The 24010-nt window shown below is 32.5% G+C and overlaps 3 protein-coding genes across 3 annotated transcripts; all 3 read left to right on the top strand.

Moving 5' to 3' along the window:
• Window positions 1–3081: 3081 nt before the first annotated feature.
• Window positions 3082–5188, top strand: Rae1 (ribonucleic acid export 1). The gene is made up of 7 exons (XM_083108909.1): window positions 3082–3233; window positions 3319–3629; window positions 3780–3953; window positions 4031–4102; window positions 4176–4457; window positions 4575–4769; window positions 4846–5188. The coding sequence occupies exons 2-7, from the start codon at window positions 3372–3374 to the stop codon at window positions 4930–4932; spliced, it is 1068 nt and encodes a 355-aa protein (XP_082965035.1). The 5' UTR covers window positions 3082–3233; window positions 3319–3371; the 3' UTR covers window positions 4933–5188.
• Window positions 5189–5716: 528 nt separating this feature from the next.
• Window positions 5717–12798, top strand: Oseg6 (intraflagellar transport protein Oseg6). The gene is made up of 19 exons (XM_083108908.1): window positions 5717–5884; window positions 6112–6491; window positions 6575–6785; window positions 6875–6987; window positions 7066–7483; window positions 7568–7798; window positions 7885–8007; window positions 8081–8378; window positions 8454–8652; window positions 8742–9122; window positions 9872–10100; window positions 10188–10440; window positions 10535–10845; window positions 10916–11065; window positions 11222–11318; window positions 11425–11631; window positions 11717–12003; window positions 12111–12187; window positions 12256–12798. Exons 1-19 carry the CDS (start codon window positions 5870–5872, stop codon window positions 12371–12373), a joined length of 4098 nt encoding a protein of 1365 aa, XP_082965034.1. The 5' UTR covers window positions 5717–5869; the 3' UTR covers window positions 12374–12798.
• A 1051-nt stretch (window positions 12799–13849) lies between these two features.
• Msbp (membrane steroid binding protein) lies at window positions 13850–17423 on the top strand. Its single transcript, XM_083108910.1, has 3 exons — window positions 13850–14576; window positions 15244–15393; window positions 15926–17423. Exons 1-3 carry the CDS (start codon window positions 14246–14248, stop codon window positions 16093–16095), a joined length of 651 nt encoding a protein of 216 aa, XP_082965036.1. The 5' UTR covers window positions 13850–14245; the 3' UTR covers window positions 16096–17423.
• Window positions 17424–24010: the final 6587 nt, after the last annotated feature.

The following is a 24010-nucleotide window of genomic DNA, read 5'->3' as shown; positions in this document are numbered from 1 at the left end:
ATAAAAATTATTTTGTATTAAGTTTCAAATTATATTTTACATTCACTTTTGTATTAAACCCTGTATTGAAAGAAAATAAAAATGAAATTAAAAAAAAATTTTTTCCTCCTCGTATCTCCACCTTAACGGAGGCATTTGCCGGGTGAGGAGGTTTGAGTACTCTAATGAACCTAAGAGCTATGCCGGCGATAAACGTACGCCGATATTTATATAGACTATTTTTATATTTAAAATAATCTTAAGTATGATCTTAGATCGCGTCTTGAGATTCCGTTCAGTTAGTAAAATAGTTGTATTTTCAAACTTACTTAAGACGATCTTAAATATAAGAGTGAATTATGAATGCCGGCCGTAGTTAGATAGGGTTACTCATGCCGGACAGATCGAAGGGAAAGAGTCAGACTAAGAGAGATATCAAAATTATATATATATATATATATATATATATATATATATTTTATATAATTGCCTTTTTTCTATTTTCTCAATTACTGTCTATTTTTCTTTCATTTTATTCAAAAATATTAATATAATTAATATAATATATATTTATATATATATATATATATATATATATATATATATATATATATATATATATATATTATATTAATTATATTAATATTTTTGAATAAAATGAAAGAAAAAGAGACAGTAATTGAGAAAATAGAAAAAAGGCAACTACAGTGATTTGAATATCTCAAACGCTCTCTCCTCCTCTCTCTCTCTCTCTCTCTCTCTCTCTCTCTCTCTGAGTGATTTGAATATCTATACCCGAGAGAACAAATGTCCATAGAAAATATTTCGATGGACTCCATAGGAAGGAATAAGCATGACAAAAGATGGTAATCCTTATGATTTTAACACAAAGGAATACAATAAACCATAATAATCCAAGAACTCGAAGAAGAGAATATATTGGATAGAAATGCATAGTGATTGAAAATGATTAGAAACTAAAAGTCAGTATGCATACAACCTATTTATTAATAGTAATTCTATTTTGTAATTATATTAAATTTTATAATTTAGTACATTGTATTATATAAAGTATTAAGCATAAAAATATTATGCTGGCATAAAAATTATAATAAAAATATATAAATAATGTTGGCTATATTAAAATGGAACATATGAATTTTTTATATTTTATATAAAGGAAGAGACATTTAAAATATTTTACAACATCTATATTTTTCGAATCTTAATTATAAAAACTTTAGAAGAATCAGTGATTAATTTAACAAATTCTATACATGTATTAATAATTAAATTTTTAAATAATTAAAAAAATGATTAATAAATATCAAAGATCAGTTTACTGCATGCTAATTAAGATTTATAGAAATACGGTTAAAAATGTTTTTATTCCACAGCAGGCATTTTGTGTTTTGTAAATAAAAATATATAAATATGGCAATGAATATAGAAAAATATTTATTTCATCTTTGAACATTACATTGGAAGATTACAGTATCTTTCGCGATTGAATAATTTATTTACTATCAATTTATATACATAAGTGTCTTGTTATACTTTGGTGCTATCGGCATTTGGCACATAGCACAGAACGAAACCAGAAATTGTGCACATTATATATTACCCTCTGAGAACATTCATGGACATTGGTTTTGTAGTTCATGTCCACGTTTTCAATGTCCATAGAGGGAGTATCGCTTTTAGGGATCACCTAAAAGCAGGCCATGACATCTCTCATGGCGTTTTCGAGTAATCGGGTTTGACCCGACCCGGGGTAGTTTACTAGACGTTATTGACCAATCACAGCCATTCTTCTGAAGAATGGCCATTCTTCAGCCATTCTTCTGAAGAATGGCTGTGATTGGTCAATAACGTCTAGTAAACTACCCCGGGTCGGGTCAAACCCGACCACTCGACAACGCCATCAGTCTTCTCTCTGTTGCTACAGTAGTTGAATCCGCTGAATGCGGCTAATGACGTGCGCAAGTCCGATCCAGACTTTATTTTAGTTACATTTGGGCTGCGTTCCAAAATTCACTGCCAGTACTGAAAATCTTTAAGGTGCCAATTCATGTAGCGAATAAATCGCCGCGAATAAAGGTCACGTGATCATTCGCAGTTCGCTAGCGAATAAACGCTATTCGCTGGATTTTTTCAGCTTTTTACGAATATTCGCTGATGCAACATTTTGAAAATGGATTCAACAGTAAGTCATTGAATTTATAAAAAGAAATTATATTTATTGTATATAATTATATTTATAGAATTTTTATAAGGAATTAAATTTATAAGTACTTTGTATGTTTATCTATTTTATAAATGCCTTTCTTAATTTCTTTTTTTAGGATTAAGTCTTCTAATTGAGTTGCAGATATACGTATGTAATTATGAAATCTCAAGTCTTCTAAGGCTGCGGTCAAAGAGACGCTGAAGATGCTTTGGAGCGTTTGATTGACCAATCAGAATAAAAGGAGTAAAGATTTCTTGAACCTGATTGGTCAATCAAACGCTTCGAAGCATCTTCAGTGGCCGCATTCAGCGGACTCAATAGTTGGGTAACCTAACATTACTAGATTTTCCAATGTAATTCGACGGTGATTGGTCGGATCTGAAAGTAGAAACCAATCGTGTTCGATTGCTACTTAGCAGTTGAGTCCGCTGAATGCGGCCAGTGTCTCTTTGACCGCATCCTTAAACCAGCTTGGGTAGCACAGCATGAAAGAATCCATGCTCTTTTCTTGCTTGAAAAATGGGTGCTATCCAATATTTTTTATGAGAATATTTTCTTTTTTTCACATTTAAGAGTACAGCAACAAGGGCAGCAGCTGTCCTTTTCCCTATATTTTCTTGATAAAAATTATTTATTTGTACATAATTGAAAAAAAATTGTATTTGTTGATTATACCAACGCGTCCAGGTAGTAATTGAATTTTCTTCCATTTTAGAAAAATAAAAATTCAGCTCACTTCTTACTATTCGCTTATTCGCGACGAATAATTCGCTACTTCACAGAGAATTATTCGCTACTCGCTATATATCATTCGCAGCGAAAAATTCGCTGCATGAAAAGGCACCTTTAGTTTACGTGTGACGTACAATATTGGAATACAGCCATCTTGTGCCGCATACATAAATACGCATTCACCTTCGTAGTTTGCTAACGTCAACCGAAGTACATATTTGTTTATTTTGTATGTACTTTCGGCATAACGACATAAAGTTGAGTTCTTTTGCGTAATGTGAAAAACTACAAGGTACACTACATACATTTTGAAAGAAATAACTCGCGAAAGAGAAGTTAACCTCTTTTCATGTAAACACCATTCCTCATTTTTTCAGGGAGATTTTTACGAGTATATCTCAGGAAAGAAACGAAATCGTTTTAATTGAAAATGTTCAATCAGAACAATACATTAAGAACAGGAACGTCAAATACATCGAATCCCATGCAGGATTTCGAAGTCGTTTCGCCACCGGACGATTCCATCTCTAGTCTGGCGTTCAGTCCGGCATCTATCCAACAGAATTTCCTCGTAGCCGGTTCCTGGGATTGCAATGTTCGCTGTTGGGAAGTCGAGCAATCTGGCAAGACGGTACCTAAATCAATGCAAAGCATGGCAGCACCAGTTTTGGCTGTGTGCTGGAGTGATGTAAGTTACTATTTTATTTTATAAGATTGTATATATATATATAGTTAATACAATCTTAATAAAATAAATTATTGTGATATTTGTATAAAAAAATTATATTTTTTGTAATATTAATTTTTGTGTAATATTAAATGATATAAATATTGTCAGGATGGAACTAAGGTGTTTATGGCAGGATGTGACAAAACGGCAAAGTGCTGGGATCTGGCTACAAATCAGAGCATGCAGGTGGCAGCGCATGATGCACCTATCAGGACATGTCACTGGATAAAGGCTTCTACATACTCATGTCTAATGACTGGTTCCTGGGATAAAACGCTAAGAGTTAATATTTATCAAATTTCTTTGACAATTTATTAATTTATATTTTATATTTTTAATAAAAAATATAAAATTTTCAGTTTTGGGATTTGCGTAGTCCTAAGCCTGCAATGACCATCAATTTACCTGAAAGATGTTATTGTGCAGATGTGGTAAGTGCACATATGTATACAATAAAATTTGCTTCTGATATATGAAATTATATACACATTAACAATATTACAGGATTATCCGATGGCAGTAGTGGGCACAGCTGCACGTGGATTAATAGTTTACCAACTGGAAGGTAGTCCACGTGAATACAAACCAGTTGAGCTGAGCTTGAAGTATCAATATCGTTGTGTGGCAATTTTCAGAGACAAGAAGAAAGTCCCGACTGGTTTTGCAATTGGGAGCACAGAGGGACGTGTAGCAATTCATCATCTGAATCTTAGTACAAAGGAAAATTTTACATTTAAATGTCACAGAACTAATGGTACACCAAATGGATATCAGGATATTTATGCGGTTGGTAGACATTTTATTAAAAATCTTTAAATTTTTTAGCTTGCATTTATTCTTCTATAGAAATTTGATTTCTTTTAATTGCAATAATTTTTTGATTATTTATTGATTTGTGTATAGGTTAATGACATAGCATTCCATCCAGTACATGGTACTGTAGCAACAGTAGGTGGTGATGGTACATTTGGTTTCTGGGATAAAGATGCACGTACAAAGTTAAAATCATCTGAAACAATGGAGCAACCCATTACATGTTGTTGTTTTAATCACAATGGACAGATATTTGCATATGCTGTTTCTTATGATTGGTCCAAGGTAAGTATCAAAGTAAAATAATAGAAAAATTGCATATACTTAATATTATTTTTAACGAGATTTCTTAATATTTTAGGGACACGAATACTATAACCCAGCAAAGAAGAATCAAATATTTTTGAGACCATGTTATGATGAATTGAAACCAAAAGCTTCACCTTAGGCTTATTGATTCCAAGATAATGTGTGAATTCAAATGTAATTACGAGAATTTATACATTTTTCAGTAGATATATAATATTTTACTGTTTTCTTTTTTTTACTTAAAATTGTTAAAATATAAAATTAATTAATATAGCAGGTTACTTACGCGATTTTTTCTATATGCAGGTTATACAGATTTGATATAGTTTGCTAAATGAATAATGTTTGCATAATATAATATAGTATTGAATAACATAATATAGTATTTAATTTTATTATAGTATGTTTAATTTCCAGAATATTGACAAGCACAATTCTCTTTGTGTAAAATAAGCCAATATTGAAATACAAATTTATGATATATACATTAACAAAAAATAAAAAATGCGCGTCTAATTTTTTTACATTTAATATCTTCGATATCGTTCTACTCTTCCATGAATGGACAACGTATTTTATAATATCGAGTGCTTTATAAGTATTTTCCTTTACATATTAAAAAGTCCCTTAAAAAAAAGCGAGATATTGTTTTTTCATAATTTTTTCTTTTACAAATTTTTTACTAATTGATTAAATTTTTTTTTATTCTGAACGTATTTACGTTTCTCAAACGCTATTCTATCTTATAATAAAACTAACAATTTCAAATATCAATTCGGAATGATAGCAGGTGTTTAATCTTTAGCTGAATTTCGCACAGTGTTCGTTTTCTCTCTCTCTTTCGCTCTACCTTCTAAATATATCTATCTCATCTTATTGCATTCCAGTTGAGTTAAAAAGAACAAACCTACAAAGGTAAACAATATGGCCGGTGTACGAGATACGTCGGTACAAGGAGATGGCACTGTCTAATAAATCAATATTTCAGCTATGCACATCGTAATACTATATAGATATGTTATTTAAATTCACAGATTGATTAATTTCTCCATCAAAATCAATCTCTCCGCGCTATAATGTCGTCGGAGAAGGTAGGTTATGTTACATTGACAATTATATTCTGTATCAAATTGTTATAGATAAAATTTGTATAATAAAAACATCAAAGTTAATGCGATAAAAAGGGAAAAATTCGCTTTAATCAGTAAATCTATGTCTCTGATAACTTCTTTTAATTTCTTTCCACTATGCACAAACTTTACTCTATGCTCTGTCTTGTCGTATAAAAAGATATTTAATTTTACAAATCCAATGACAGGTTCTTTATCGACTAGACCAACCTCATGGCACTGGCAGTGTGTCTATATCTTGGCGTCCTGGAAATAGTACACATCTAGCCACAACAGGTTGCGATTGTACAGTTGCCATTTTTGATAGACAAGGAGATGTTCAGGAACGAATACAAATTTCTGGATTATGCACTGGCTTTGGCTGGGATTCGGATGGAGATCTGTTGGCAATAATATCTCAGAATTCATCAGTTATAATTCTGTGGGATGCCACAACCGGCAAAAAATCTCAGATAGATGCTGGTGTAAGAGATGGATTGACCTGTATGATGTGGGCAAAGAAGAGTTGTTTGCTAGCAGTAGGAACACAGAAAGGAAATCTGGTGCTTTATGATCATATAAATGCCAAGTACGAGTAGACTGTCAACAAAATATTTATATAAAATATAAAATATTTAATATTATCTAATTATTCTTCATTGCATAATGTAGACGGATACCTATCTTGGGAAAACATAAAAAACGTATCTTATGTGGCGCATGGTCGATAGATGGTCTTCTTGCCTTGGCAAGTGAGGATAAAATTCTAACCATCAGCACGAGCGAAGGAGATACTCGCCGAGAGATAGCTCTTCAGGGTGATCCGTCTCATATACAATTTAGTGAAATGAAAATGGATCACAGGATGGGCGGAGAAAATACGGTATGTGATTTTAGGAATATTTATTATCAAAAATATTTAAAAAAACATTTGTATAAATTTTTTTATTTTATATATGTAAAAATATTTAGGTATCCCTTATTGTCAGTAAAACGACATTGTTTTTGTACAACATTTTGGATCCAGAAAATCCTATTGAATTGGCCTTTCAGAAACGATATGGATCAATTGTAACTTACAAATGGTAACTATTTACAGAGTAATATAACATTTCATTCTAATATACCATAATAATAATATATTTCATATTTCTATTTTACAGGTATGGTGATGGTTATATATTGGTAGGATTTGAAGCTGGATTCTTTATAGCAATATCAACGCATATAAAGGAAGTTGGCCAAGAATTGTTTCAAATTAAGAATCATAGGGATTCTTTGACAGATATTGCATTGAGTCAAATAGCTGGAAAAGTAGCTACTTGTGGTGACAATACATTGAAAGTACACAGTTTGCAGAATCTCGAGGAAACGGACACATTGATCTCAGTGGCCGGCGAAAGTGGAATTAGCAATATCGAATGGTCGATGGATGGAACGATGTTGGCAGTTGTGACTTACATCGGCAATATATTGATATATTTGATAGAAATACCAAAATTAACTAGTGTCTGTGGTAATAGAATAGCATTATTAACGAGCCTGATGGAAGTGGCTGTACATCTTTATGTATTAGACAAGGTATTGAGATTTTTAATAAGATGACATAAAGTGACAAAAAGTAAAGTTCTGTAAAGTTTTCTTTACAGAAATTTATTTTTTCAGGACAAACCAAGTCCGCAAGTAATTAATACTATAATAGAACCGGCGATATTGGCAGTGGGTCCAATACATTTAGCAGTAGGATTAAACAATAGAGCTCTCTTTTGGGATTTGTCTATAAGTCATTATGACAAGATACATTTCGAGAGAGATTATTTGGCGACAATAGATAGTATGCGTTTAAACGAGACTTATGTATCCACGTTATTCGACGGAAAACTGCAGTTGCATTCGGTAATTATGAATTTTGAATTAATAATAAAAATTATAAAATTTAAAAATTACAAAAATGATTTTTTACTCATTTATTTTATATGCAGATTAAAACTGATGAAGCGTTAATAAATAGCGGGAAAGATACAAAAATGTTCCCAGATTCAAACTCTCACAGTAGAATAACGTGTCATGCTCTCTGTTCAGATTTTTTAGTTTATGGTAATGATGTAAGTCAACTTTTAGATATTGAATAATTGGTTCTAAATTAAAAGAATTAATGTAGCATTTTTTAATTTTTAGATAGGTCATATCATATACTTTTATTTGGAAACATTTAATCAATGTACTGAATTTATACATAACAATGGAATAAAGGAATTATATTTAGATGCAAATGGAACACAATTGTGTTTTGTTGATAATAAGTTGGATGCTTATGTGTTTGATCCGATAAATGAAGTGGCCATTGCAGTGCCTGATTGTCCTGATAACATTGACAGTATTCTTTGGGATCAGAATATATTCGAACGTGCTATATTTGCAATATACAACAAAAATATTATTGTAACATACATTTTTGTAAAATACTTTGTTGAGGGTAGGTAAATTAATTGATTATTATGCATTATGATATGTATATCTAATTATGTGTATATAATTTTTTTTATAACAGGTACTAAAGTAATAAAAATAAATACAACAAAGTTGCCATCAGACTCAGTGCCTTTATTGATGTATTCGGGAGAAGTTACATTAAGTACAATAGGTAGCAAGTTAATACAAATAACATTAGCCTCCCATGAAGATGTGGGGAATATTGTGGAGTCAAAAAAAATTAATGAAATTTTAAATAATCAGATTCTTTGCAGAAGGTAAGAATTATACAATTTGTCTACTTTATTTAATTAAAAATAAAGAAATTTATATGAAATATTTAAAAAAATTTTTGTCTACATTTTAGATTTCAACAAGCATGGAATAATTGTGAGAAGTTAAATGAAAAAAATGCATGGTTAAAATTGGGACAAAGCGCGATTGCAAATTTAAATGTCGAATTTGCTATTCGCGTATATCGACAAATAGAAGATGTTTCAATGGTGTGGGCATTACAAAATATGGAGTATATAGACGAATTAGCATTGTTATGTGGCCATGCCTGTATATTACTAGGAAATTATAACGAAGCCGAAAAGTATTTTCTGCAATCTTCCGAACCCGTGCAAGCTTTATATCTAAGAAGAGATTTAATGCAATGGGAACAAGCGTTAAGTCTGGCGCAAAAATTAAAACCCGACGAAATTCCTTTTATCGCTAAAGAATACGCCCAACAATTGGAGTTCACGTAAGATTTACAGATATTATTAAATATATATGTCATTATTTTAACAAGTGATTAAAAACAAATAAGATTTTTCATGGCAATAATGCATAATAATCATTTAGCTATTTATTTTTAATAAAATCTTTTGGAGAAACGTGTATATTATAATAATGTTTTTATTATACAGGGTGTTCCTAAAAGGTCTCGTCAAACTTTAACCATAGATGCTACGTATCAAAACAGTAAAATGTCCATATAAACATGGGTCCGGAAATGCCCCCCTTCTGAGATAACACAGGGTGAAATCACGTATCTTCATAGGCCTATTTGGCTCAATCACTGTAGTAATGATTTGCATCAGATAAGATGTTCAAAGTGGCCACCATGAGCAGCAATGCACGCTCCACAGCGTCGCACCATGGATTGTCGAACATGTTCGAGAATTCCGGGAGTACCCCGAATTGTGTTACACCCATCAACAATACGATCGCGCAGAGCCTGTCGATCAGGAACTGGTGTAGCATAAACAAGACTCTTGAGGTATCCCCAAACGAAAAACTCCAGAGGATTTAGTGATTGAGCCAAATAGGCCTATGAAGATACGTGACTTCACCCTGTGTTATCTCAGAAGGGGGGCATTTCCGGACCCATGTTTATATGAACATTTTGCTTTGTTTTGATACGTAGCATCTATGTTTGACGAGACCTTTTAGGAACACCCTGTATATTGCAAATAATTATTGTTTCAACAAAAGTATAATTTTGTATAGAGGAAATTATCCAAAAGCTTTAACAAACTACGAACGCGGTCTAGTCGATTACAATAGTTCATCTATTTTGGCTGCACAAAATCCTCTCCATCGAAGTCAATGTTTAGCGGGAATAGCGAGAATGTCTATAAGATGCGGCGATAGTAGAAAAGGCGTCGGAATAGCTATGGATAATGAAAGTTCAAGATTACTAAGGAAGGAATGTGCAGAAATTTTAGAATCAATGAAGGTATATTTTTTCGTCTTATATATTCATTACTTAGATCTCAAAAAAGTAATTATATCTTGCTATAGCATAAATATATATATATTTTAGCAATTTAGCGAGGCTGCACAATTATACGAAAAAGCTGAATATTTTGACAAAGCTGCCTCTGCATATATAAAGTTGAAAAATTGGCATAAAGTAGGACAACTTCTGCCTCAAATATCATCGGCAAAAATTAACATACAATATGCTAAAGCCAAAGAATCGGAAGGCAAATATGAGGAAGCCGCTAAAGCATATGAAACTGCCAAGGATTATGATAATATAATCAGAATTAATTTGGAACATTTAAATAATCCTGGTAAGTCTTATTTATATCTTTATATATAAAAAATTCATTATATATATATAATATAATTTAAATAATATACTTGATTATTATTCTATTTATACAGCTCGTAGTGTTGAAGTTGTTCAAGAAACTAAAAGTATAGAAGGTGCAAAAATGGTTGCAAGATATTTTCAAAAGATGAACGATTATAATTCAGCTATTAAATTCCTAATTTTATCAAATTGTCACGACGAAGCCTTTCAATTAGCTAATCAACATGGTAAAATGGAATTGTATGGAGAGATTTTGGTGAACACAATTGATGACACAAATGTTCGTAAAGAAGATTTTAGAAGTCTTGCTATGCATTTTGAATCACAAAAAAACAATCTTTTAGCTGGAAAATATTATTTCCACGCTAAAGAGTATCAGAAAGTAAGTTTCCAATATTTCATTTCTGATTATGTAAATATAATTAATAATATTTCAATGGATAATGTTTCAGGCTTTGCGACATTTATTAAAAGCTGCACAATTGGTTCAGGATGATGACAGAGCAATCACTTATGCCATAGACACTGTCGCATCCTCTAAGGATGATAAATTAGCTAATCAATTAATAGATTTCTTACTAGGTAGCGATGGATTACCAAAGGTTACTATTATATTCAAATAGTTAATATAAATATCAAGGATATAAGTTTTTGTAAAGTAATACTATTTTTTAAATAGAAAAGATATATGATTGCATTAAATGCAACATATATATACATATATAATTTATATATATTTTATATTTCACTCTTTCTAGGATCCAAAATATTTGTTTCGATTATATATGGCTAGAAAACAATATAAAGAAGCAGCTAAGACAGCGATTATAATTGCAAATGAGGAGCAAATTAATGGTATATAATTAAAATATGTAACATTATATAATAATATTTTTTCTCAATATCAGTTTTTAATTTCTTTTTTCAATCTTTTTAATTTCCTTTTTTTCTTCAACTTTAGGCAACTATAGAAACGCTCACGATGTTCTATTTGGAATGTACCAAGAATTAAAGAGAAATAAAATTACGATACCTTTAGAGATGCAATCTAATTTAAGACTCTTGCATTCTTATATTCTAGTAAGATTACACGTAAAAAGAAGCGATCATTTACGAGGTGCTCGGATGTTGATCAGGGTAGCTAATAATATATCGAAATTTCCCTCACGTTAGTATGAAAAAAAAATAGCAATTAAGGCGAATAAATTGAATATCCGACTTATATATAACATATATGATAATTTATTTTTTAGATATCGTACCGATATTAACTTCGACTGTAATAGAATGCCATAGAGCAGGCTTGAAAAACGCAGCTTTTAACTTCGCCGCCATGTTGATGCGTCCCGAATATCGGGGACAGATAGATGCAAAGTACAGTAAAAAGATAGAAGCAATTGTGAGGAAAGCACCGAGAATGAAAGATATCGAGAATGAGGATGAACCTCTTACACCGTGCCCATACTGCAAGAGTAGAGTTCCCGAGACTGAAGTAACCTGTGATAAATGTAAAAACACCATACCTTTTTGTATCGCAACGGTAAAAAACTTTATTTATTACTATTTAAAAATTTTTTTTAATGTACACAATTTTTTTTAAATTATTATTTTTTTTTAATCATTAGGCATTTATATGTTTATTTACAGGGACGACATATTGTGGAGGATGATTTTACAGTATGCCCACAGTGTGATTTCCCAGCCATTAGAAGTGAATTTCTGAGGTAAGTATTACACATGTAATAATAAAAAAAATGGAAATGCTTATAATAATTCGTTATGTGCGCAATAGGATTATCGAGTCTGAAGAGACTTGTCCAATGTGCTCCGAGAGAGTTAATCCTGAAATTGTATCGTCCGTCTCTGATATCCATCCATATCTCGATTATCAAGAGGAGAGGAAGGCATAATTTTTACATATTTAAATATAGAGTACATTTTTTAATGTATGAGAGAAAATTTATAGTTTACACAAACTAGGGAACAAATATTATTTTATAGATATTTGCATCTATCTACTTATTGCACAATTCAAAGGTGCCTTGTTATTCTCGTATGCCTTCTATAAATATAATATAATCACGAGTGCAATTTGCACATAATAGAGATAGTAAATAGTAAATAGTAAATATTCTGATTGAGTTGGAAATGATAAAGTCAGTATTCTCGCTGTAACAGTGCCGTCCACTACAAGTACAATTTATTTAAGTATAAGTAGATTATATATTAGCAAACAAGTGTATTATATAAGAGAACCAGAGTGTTATTTGCTATGCAAGCTGCATTTTAATAGAATAATTGCCATGAAAACACGAAATAAAATGATTGACTTGAATATTGTATATTCAACAAGTATGTGTAAGATAGAATATATGAAGCAAATATTTATATAAAAAAAAAATATATATATATATATAATATATACATATTATATTACAAATATTTAATATTTGTAATATTATTAATTAATATTATAATGTTGTAGCTATATATCGATATCGGTATAATAATTTTTCTGCGGGAAATCTTGGAGATTACGTTGGCATATAAAAAGCCATATATTTCGTAAGTTTTACATTGCGTAAGACGAAAAAAAAGAAAGCGAGGACGAGCCATCGTAACCATCACATATTCGGTCTCGTGATTACAATAATTAACCTAACCTATGGCGAGAAATTCTCGCATTGCGGAGTATATTGCGGGGACACGTGACTTTGCGTAGCATGACTTTGAAGAATCGACGTACGATGACTTGTTTTTCTTATAAATTCCATCGAATATTTCGTAATAAGATATACGTGACAAATTCTTGCGATAGATCACACAAGAATAAGACAGGAACGCAATTCTTTCATTTTATTTCTAAAGTTTTTTAATCTTAAACCATGGGAAATAGAATTCCGGTTGACTCCTAATCGGCTATTTTTTGCTTTCGCGAAATAACTGTGTTTCTCGCTCTTAGAGAAAAAAGCAAGAAACGGTATATTGGAATCGCCGGAGAAGAGCCAACATAGCTATATGAATATGCGTATAAATTGATATAACGATTTAGAGCGAAATGATCGATTAAATCATATATATACTGACATTAATTATATATTAATATTCGGAAACGTCACGGGTTTTTGTAAGGCTTCTCTTAAGGCTTCTCATCGTAATGTACATAAAAATTGTACAGTAGAGTGTCAGGAGGGTAGGAGGGGGATTTTCTATTCGGAAATTATTTTTATTGAAAGTGTGACACTATTTCAATATGTCTTTTTGCGTAGAAAGAGGAAGATTTCCATCTTGATCGCGCGAAAACCTTGTTCGGGGTCGCCGACACATCTCTCTCTCTCTCTCTTTCTCTCTGTCGGTGTATACAGCCCTGCGACGTTACCACCACAGTGCAGCCACGTAGAACGGTGTAAATCCCGTAGTGTGTATTGCGCGTATACGACGCGTATGCGACTGTCGGACGCGACGTGCGATTATCGTCACGAGTCATACGGGTCGAGCGGCGCCTACTCTGCAACATTAGTCCGCGATTTCTCGCCGATCGGGAGTTGCTGTCGTCGCTGCTGCTTGCGTGTTGTTAGAGACTCCTTATTGAGATTCCCGGTTGTCATCGGCAACGTATTCGACGTATTCGCGTACGCGTTTACATTTTACATACGTGTATAATATACATCGAGAAGTCGGGGACACACCGTCATTCGATCGGCGCGCGATCTCTCGTTGGCGTAACCTCTCGGCGGCCTCTTCTCGCCCTTCTCGCTGGGACAGGTTTCGGTTTCGTCAAGATGGCCGAGAAGAGTGGCTCGCCGGCCGCTGCGACCGCTGAGGAACAGCAGCCGCAGCAGTTTCTATCGAACTTCATCGCCGAGATCATCAAGAGCCCGGTGAACCTCGCCCTGGTGGGCCTGATCGCCATCCTCGTCTACAAGATCGTCAAGAGTCGCACGAAGACCGAGGAGCCGGTACAGGAGGTGAAAAAGCTGCCCAAGCTGCGACGCGATTTCGCGATCGAGGAACTGACCAAGTACGATGGCAAAGGTCCGGATGGCCGGATACTGGTCGCCGTCAACGGCAGCGTGTACGACGTCACCAGAGGCTCCAAGTTTTACGGCCCTGGTGAGTTCGAGGCTACGTATCGACGATCAATCTTTTTTTTTTTTTCTTTTTTCTTTGCCGATCTCTCGCGCTGGAGGAGATCAGGCCATCAGGTACGAGCATACGTGAATCATTTTGAGGGATTCTCCGTCTCTCCTTCTCTTTAATGCGCTTTATTACATCGTCATCTTTATTAACTTGCGCTCCGAAGAAGCGCCCGCGATGATATCATCGTCGCATCGTGCGTGCGCAAAAATAAAATCGCGAAAACGCACGATTGTCGTGACCAATTATGCCTCTCTGCGCCTCGCAGCTGTTAAGCCGGTGACGATAGCGGTTTATCGCGATTCCTGATGTATGCCGGGAAAGGAAACCTTATACAAATATAATGAGCGAATATGCGTCGAAAACTACGAATTTGTTTCACTGATTTTGATAGACCAATAGAATGAAATGATAAAGCTATTAATAGCTATTAATTTTTGGATTATCTTGTATATATATAATATACATTTAATATGTTTACTAAGTTTACATATGTATGTACAATTTCAAATTTTCTTTGCACTTTTTACATCATTGATAAGCTCTGATGAAGAGAATAAAGAGGAGCCGATTGTATACCCTTTATTCATATAAATTAGCATCAATTTTTTGGAAAAATTATGCCATTGCTTCTTTTGCATAGGTGGACCATATGAAGCATTTGGTGGTCGAGATGCTAGCAGAGCACTAGCAAGGTTTGCGGTAGATGCAGCGACAGATAAATATGATGACTTAAGCGATTTGAATACTACAGAAATGAATTCTATCAAGGAATGGGAAGAACAATTTAAAGGTGAGTGATTTGGCACATACTAGCAGAATTATTTTGCAATGCATTTATGCGAATAAAAAATAGACAAAAAAATGGACATAAAAGTAGACATAATTAATATTAATGTATGTATCAATGCAGTATTTTTTTATGTAAATATATTATTGATAAGATATGTAAGAGATAATTTTTTAAAGTTCACATATATAAACATAATATTCTTTACACTGTATTTCTATATGAAGTAATAAATTCTATTTAAGTCAATGCACAATTGCTTTGAATCTTATGAATAATAAATGAGAGTATGGTTCAAGGATTTTTTTATTACTTATCTCCATTTTAGCTTATGAAGGTAATGTAAGAGTTAAATACTGTTAAATTAAATAATAAGTCACACCATGAAATAGTATATACTAGTATATAATAGTATGTATGTACTATTTGGTACTGTATAATGTGTGTGTGTGTGTATGTGTGTGTGTATATGTATGTATGTTTGTATGTAACTATTTTTTATATTTTTCACTTTTTTTTACTTTATTTGTTATAGAGAGATACGATTACGTTGGAAAATTATTAAAGCCTGGTGAAGCACCCACAAATTATTCAGATGAAGAAGACGAAGGTAGCCAACAAGAGACTGAAACAAAATCGGAGAGTTATGAAACGGAAACAAAAACAGATCATAGTAAGACTGAGGAAAAATCAAAGAGCGATTGACCACATGATTGTACATTGGAGGCAGAACTTTTTCGGAAGCACATTACGCACACACTGTTGTTACAGAAATTTTTGAAATTATCGCTCATGAATATATTTCTGGACATTCAACCGAATATTTTATTACTTCATAACGATAATCGGATAAAGAGGCGAAATACTGGCTTTTAATCGAGTTGGAAGTATATAAACATTTTGAAAAAAGCTGGTGATTGCATATGAAGACTTTATTTGAATGTCTAACTTCTGATCAGAGTGGACGTTCTCTCTCGTGTCTTTTAATGTTTTTATATATGTACAAAAGATTTTCTACAGATTGCTAAGCTAAATCAATGGCAAGTAACAAAATAATATATATTCCATTGTAAATGTTTTTGAATTAGTTGTATCTGCTGTGCTTCATGCGGTGATGATACACATTGTATATTTATGAGAATAGCAGTATGATAAAGTTTCTGACATGCATTTGGAATTTTAGTTTTAAGTTTATCTATGAAATATTTTTGTGCAGCATTAAGCAATTCCGTAATTTAAAAAATTACAATACCGAGTCGTCGAGAAGAGTTAGATTATATAAAAATATACATTTTAAAGCAATTTGCTTGCGAATATATTTCAGATTATTAATTGCACTTATGAAACATTAATAATTATATATTTGTTATATTTTTAATACAATCAAGTCAGATATATAATTATTGTTGCATGATAAAAATGCATAAAAATGGAAAGATTTTATTATTTATATCAAATGAGAAATCATTTCAAATTGTATATCTTTTGTGCAAAATTTTTAATTGCTAAAAACCGGGCATATAAAGTGCATATAAAATCTAATAATTTGTTTTATATACATGGAATAATATATAACATTTCTGTTGTAGATTTTAGCAATATATAATTTTGTTATAGCTACAAAAATATGGTGAGCTGTATTTGCATACTTTCGTATAATGTCGCCTCTTAATAGAGAGGCACAAATGCTATAGATTATCAATTTATTAACGCTATTTGATGACTTTGTTCATTACAATAAACATAATAAAAGCATGGTTTTGGTAAATAGTTATACTAAATAAGTTTATGTGAATAAAGATAACTTAGAGCTATGTTACACATATAAAGAGTTTGCATGCATTCCCTGCATAATTTAAAACCGTTCAATATATAATGTAAACATTGAACATTGTATTTTATGTCTTGTTGGCATTTAAAAAGTAAGAAAATTATTTATTGTATATCACACATTCTATTAATTACATAAAGATGGTGTATATAACTTATCATGGTTAAATCAATTATGGCAAATAAAGTTTTATTATTGTTTATATCAATTGATTAACAAGAGTGCATATAATTACATACAGTTTGATTACAATGTATATAAATATATGAAACATAATCTTCCATTCTTTAATTCATTGTCTTAAAAAGAATTATCCTCTGTTGCATGAAAAATATTAATTTCCTACATTGTAGAGAGGGACGCATATAAAATATGTCAAAAATAAATAGATTGTAATTTTAATGAAACAAATTGTGTTAGGAATGCAGAAAACACTAGGAATAAAAATTGAAATAAGCTTATATTTCAATTATTCGAAATATAAATCTCAATATATATATCAATAATTGATATATAAAATGTAATATAATTTTTTTTTATATTTTCCAATATGATTCATTCTTACTAAACGATAACAATAATATTTATTTATTTGATCTCTATTTTATCGATATAAAACTTTAGAGATAAAAGATATAGAGATGAGAACCTGTTTGATAACACATACAAAGAAACATTTCATGTTTGATTCTATTCACTTGTATAATTATACTTTACATTTAAATTATTTACAGTTGCGTTTATCATTGTTCTACGATAGTCTTATATAGCAAACATATGTGATTACAATTAAACTATAAAATACTGAAGATAATAAGAAAGTTGGTGAAAAAGAAGATCTTAGGAGAACAACAATAATTTCATGGTTTCTGGACATTATACAAAGCTATAATTAATTAAATCATAAGTGAAAATACCACTGTTTAATGGCTTCAAAATTAAATTTTAGCATTGGAAAGCACTATGTAATTGTTCGACTTGGGAGTATCTTACGATGAATACAGAAGAGAGAGATAGAAAAAGAGAACGGGAGCATGTTTGATTTACGGATACGAGCTGGTTGGACGTTTATCTCGCCTCGTGGTAATGGTCTTTTTGGAACGCGCTTCGCGCGTCGATCTGAGCTTGAGCGAGAATCGACCTTGCTTCTTCAACCCGATGCAGTAACGAGTGCATCGCGCTAAGATTACGCGCCCCCACGTCATCGTGTGTTTCATGTTATTAAATAAACATCTCTTCTCGAATCCCCCTTGTGCGGCGACGCGAAGGATCGATGCTCGATCGGCAGACGAAGCGTTCTATTAATTAAAGCTGGGTAGGGACACATTGTAAGCGAGAATGTTATTTCGAAAAATTATATTTTTAGAGTCTTTTTAGATAAGTGTTTTGAAGTATGCAACTCTATTGATTTTCGACAAATATACATTTTTATTGATTTTCAGCTTTCTTTTAAGAGATAAGATAAAAACTTAGAATTCATTTTTCCTCAAAATAAGATTTTATTCCTTCTAATTTTGTATAAGATATATCGAGAGGAAAAATTTATAATAGCATTTTCTATTCCTGGCAGAATACGGAATAAGTAATTTGGATATTTTATTTACGAACAAGTATTCTCAATCTTTAATAATTAAAGTATGTATTTATTCCACGCACACGGGCATGCATTTTAATTGAGATATATAATTCTATTCAAAAGAATAATTTCTTTTACTGAATACACTGAGACACAATTTTTAACAATTCAAACAATCGGAATATTTCGATTTTTAAATCATAATCTTAATTATAGATCGAAGAATTCTTTGAATTGCGAACATTTTATAGCCGATATATCTTTTAATATATTCTTAAGATTACATGCTTTGTAAACATTATTTTTTAATTTGGAGCTAGATATGGCCAGACGCTCAATAATTGATATAATAAATTCTATGTTGCGTTCGCGCGCGCGAACCATATTGGAAGATTTCGAGACACGATAATTAAATCACAAATTACTTTGGGAATAAGATCGATGTGCCTGGTAAAAAAGTACATATATATAATTAAATAGAAATATATAATATATTTTATATAAAATTCTCCATATATATTTTTTCTTTCTCTTATATCATCTTTTTCTGGAATATACAGGAAAAGAATAATAAGAAAAATAGTTATAAAATAATTTTTGCAATTGTTTTTTTTTTTTTAAGTGAGAAAAAATTGCCTTTATATATATAAAATCATAAATTAAAAATTTATATATATTATAGGTGCAAAAATTATATTCTTCTAATTGTTTCTTAATTTTCTTATTATTTTTCCTGTACATATAGACAGAAATTACAGGAAAACATGTGAAGAAAAGGAAAACATGTATAAAAATATTTTATTACATATAATTATATGTATTCATATTTGATTATATATAAATTTTTTCCATTTCTCAAATGATTGAATCAATAGTTATTTTACCACGTATATTTGCAGACAAATATTTTGTTCCTTTATATGTTATCTTTATTTGCTTGCTTTTATGTATCTGAATTATTCGAAGTTATGTAAATAGTTATATATTTTTTTTGGCAAGTAATGACCATAATCAGATCTCAATAAGATTACATAATGTATGAATCATTAAAGCACTCGATATGTTTGAGTATAATTTCAAAGAATCGTGTAATTCAACTTGCCAAAAAAACTGCGAAATTAAAAAGTTATCCCAGCATCTTTATTGCGAAATGTGATCTATGATGTGCTGTAATTATCGAAATACAGTAGATGATCTTATTCTCATCAGCAGTTACAATTATTACCATTATTGTATGATCGACGCCAAAATGATCAAAATATTCTTTTTAAAATAATTCTTTAAATGCGTGTATATTTACAAAAGAAGAAAATTTGTTTTAAATATATATAAGTTGTTAAGAAATAAAAAGATAAGAAATAAAAGATAATAAAAAATGTCTCTTTAACCGCCGATTATACGCCATTAATTAATAACCGGGACCGTTAAATATTTATGACGTGTTCATTAGACGAATAATTGTGGGTCGTCCGAAAAAAAGTCGGAAGTTGTCAATTTTATCTTTCTAACATTTATTTAGGAGTCGATGACGAATTGAAAAGGAACGTATCGGTAAGCATGATTACGAGAGCTTTATTCTCCTTATCGCGTTCCTAGCGATATCAATGTATAAAGCTGCGTGAAAATAGCCGTTCCTCTTCGCGTGATGATCGGAAACATGGATGCAATTCATTCGCGTGCCACTGTATATATATACATATAAATATATAAATATATAAATATATATATATATATATATATATATATATATATATATATAATTTTACCAATATTTTTGTATTTCCTCCCATAATCAAGAATTATGTAATCGTGCGTTATTTGTAATTGAAAAAGCAAAACTAGATATTCTGCATTTTTCTTTTATATAAATAAAAAAATATTTTTTTGCGTAAAAGCTTGGAAGAAGGTGGATGAATAGACAATGTGACCCCTATTGAATTTTTTATCTCTCAAATGTGTGATTATAAATTAATCTGTAAGCGAAATATTAAATAGGATTTTTCTTCTTTTCAAAATCTTAGCTCTAAAACTTTATCAAGTATATTTGCTTTTTTCAATCTATTGCTTATCGACTACATGTATCTGATTGCGTTTTATTATAGAATTAAAGAGCTTTTTCATCTGATTGTCGATAAGAATTTTTCTTATTCAAGAAAACGGTGTGATAATTATTGATAGCTACCAGTTATAATTCATAGATGACTGCCCCGGTCACTTGTAATCTATCGATAAATGTCTACCAATCACTTCAATTATAAAAACATGAATAATCGATTGTCTCCCTGTTGCTTGATACAAGCTTCGAAATCTGTGACCAAGAACATAATAATAATAATAATAATAATAATAATAATAATAATTTTTCAGGTTACGTTTCAGAATGTCTTCGAGAAAAATTTTATTCTCAATCCAAGATCGATTAAAAACGCTGAAAAGAAATTTCGGAAGGCCGTCGAGTACAGATTTTCTCGAAGAGGACATTTTGGAACGTGACCTTAAAATGATGTAGACATGATGAATGTGTGTGTGTGTGCAATGGCGACACCTTGTATAATATTTTAATTGTTTCTTTCTTTAATATCAAACGAGGAGGAGAGAGGGAGGAACAGCTTAAACGTCATACATACGCGTATATCACGGTAAACCGAGAGGCACGCGAGTCGATGCACCTCGGTCATGCACGCGACACTAGACATAAATCGTAGATTATGAAGCGACCGAGCTTGCTTAGCGAACGACCGTATACGCGCGGGGTAACGATCGATTACACTTTTCCTGAATTCGTGCGGCGTGAAGAGGCAAGCAAGAGAGAGAGAGGGAAAATGAGAAAGATAAAGAGAGAACGCTTCGGAACTGCGTGTATCGGGTGGCCCGCCCGAAGTGTCTCGAGCGAAGACACGAAGGAGTTACGTAACTGCCGTCGAATAATAACAATAATAATAATAATAATGACTCGCATAGATAATTTTCTCGTTGCGCAAGTCTCACGCTTTGCGGAGTCTATCGATCTATCCTATCTATCGAGATTATTCTTGATCGCCAGTGAAAATCACGTGACGAAGACGACTCTCGTCTCGTGTTCAATGGGATCTTTTTTTTTTTTTTTTCCTCTTACGAGCGAGCAAGTCGGCCGACTCGCGAGGCCGCGAGTCTCTACGCGGCCTATCCTCTACGAAGCATTATACATGTACAAAGAGTCGCTGTCACACGCAGCCGAGAAGCGGGTGGCTGCTGCCACGCCGTCATCCGATTCCCGTCCCATTTCCAGAGGCCCCTCCGCGCTACCCGCGAGCGTTCACCCGTTTCTTTTCCGCTCTCCTCGTCTCGCGGCCATCGCGGGCGACGACGAGGACAGCCAGGCCAGCGTCGCGCGAGACGGAGACGCCGACAAGTTGACGCGCAATGCGTGCGTCGGGTCGCGTGCCGTTCGCACCTCCGTCCCCCGCGGGCGCGGGGTCGAGCGTTCCGCGCAACGTGCCCCCTCCCCCTGTGAGCGCGGCGTCCGCGTCCGCGGCCGTTCCTCTCGACTCGACTCGTCGATCGAGGGGAAGAGAGAGAGAGAGAGATCGCGCTTCGCAACCATCTTGCGATCATCCATCGAATGCTTCTCTTCCCTCCTTAGGCGCTCATGAGAATTCGAGAAATTGCTCGCGTCAATTCGAAGAAAGAGAGAAAAGGAAGAGAATAACCGCGAATAGCATAGGGCGACACGATGTATCGCGGCGGCGAAAGTGATTCCAGATTAAAAAAAAAAAAGACATGGCGCGTGCCACATGCACACCGCCAATCCACTCTCGCGATACTCTGTGTACACAAATATGACATAACGCGTATAAAAGAACTCGAAAATTATTTCATTATACAAATGCGTATATTATATATTTAGAGAATTTTCTTAATTTTCTTGATATTCTAATTTGAAATATATATATTTTTAATATCATTTTAATTTAATGGTTTTTTTATTGATTTTATACAGATATGTATAATGAAATATAAATGTTTTTGTTTTATCTATATGCATATGTGATAGTAAATGATAACAGACAGCGTATATATACTACAAATCTTATGTTAGTATGATTGTAAAATTTTTCATTATCATAACAATGACTTAAAAATTTGTTTTATTTCAATTAATGATCCTTCTCCAACCATCTTAGTTTTTGACACACAGTTCTGATAATAAATTTATTTAATCAGTAAAGTTTACTTTAGCATAGAACTGAGATGTGTTTACATATTAATTTGGATTGTAATTATCTCTTGATTTATTATATATATATATATTATTTAATTGCATATTACGATAAAGATATAGTAAAGATGGATGTGATGATATTGATAATAAATCATACAACCACATCAACTCCAAATCTCTATAAGATAGCAACAGTTATAGATTATAATTTGTATTAAAAATTGATTTGATAAAATTAATTCTTATAACGTAACTCTCATATATATTATACAGAAGAATAAGCGTAATCCTTAATGATTAAAAACAAATAACACAGAGATGGTACAAAAGTTATAGAATAATATAAAAGTTAAAATTTAAATTACACGATAGTTTATATATCAATCAAGATTAAAGCAACTCTACATTAATTAAATACATGCAATGTAAATTGAAAAATGACAAATACACGACATATGTATGCAATGTAATTATAGGTCTGTTCCTTATAACTAAACTGGCTGCACTGGGCTGCACTAGTTCAGAGGTTATCTTTTTCCTCCCAATGTAGAGTAAAAAGGATAACCTCTGAACTAGTGCAGTCCAGTGCAGCCAGTTCCGCTCTAAGGAACAGACCTTTCGTCGTTCATGAAACTTCTTTCCAGAATATTATTCTTGAATAGATCGCAAAAACTATAAAAGAATTTATTCGTATCGTCCCTTTAAATAATTTTGATAACTGTCTCCGGAGTAGCATTTCGCGTCACTCTTCTCTCGAGATCCGTATATCTCGTCTACGCGACACAGCATGCACGATCTTCGAGATCGTTAATCGAGATACAGGCAATCCGTACGAGACACCAGATTCGACGATCACATCCGGACGACATCGAGCACTGTCGAGGGAAGATGGACCGGGAAGCGGAGTCCCCGTCGTCGCTTCTCACCTTCTCGCGTGAAATAGCCGTGTTCGACGGACGCCATGATGAACGGCGCCACGGAAACGAGCGGTCCACTTCGGAGGCTCTCGCGC

The sequence above is a fragment of the Camponotus vicinus genome, unplaced genomic scaffold, assembly GCF_025532165.1.
Source record: "Camponotus vicinus isolate PSW18456_S1 unplaced genomic scaffold, iyCamVici1.0 SCAF_9, whole genome shotgun sequence".
In the NCBI taxonomy this organism is placed as follows: Eukaryota; Metazoa; Arthropoda; class Insecta; order Hymenoptera; family Formicidae; genus Camponotus; species Camponotus vicinus.
The sequence above is the reverse complement of the archived record's forward strand: the minus strand, read 5'-3'. Positions and strand labels throughout refer to the sequence as shown.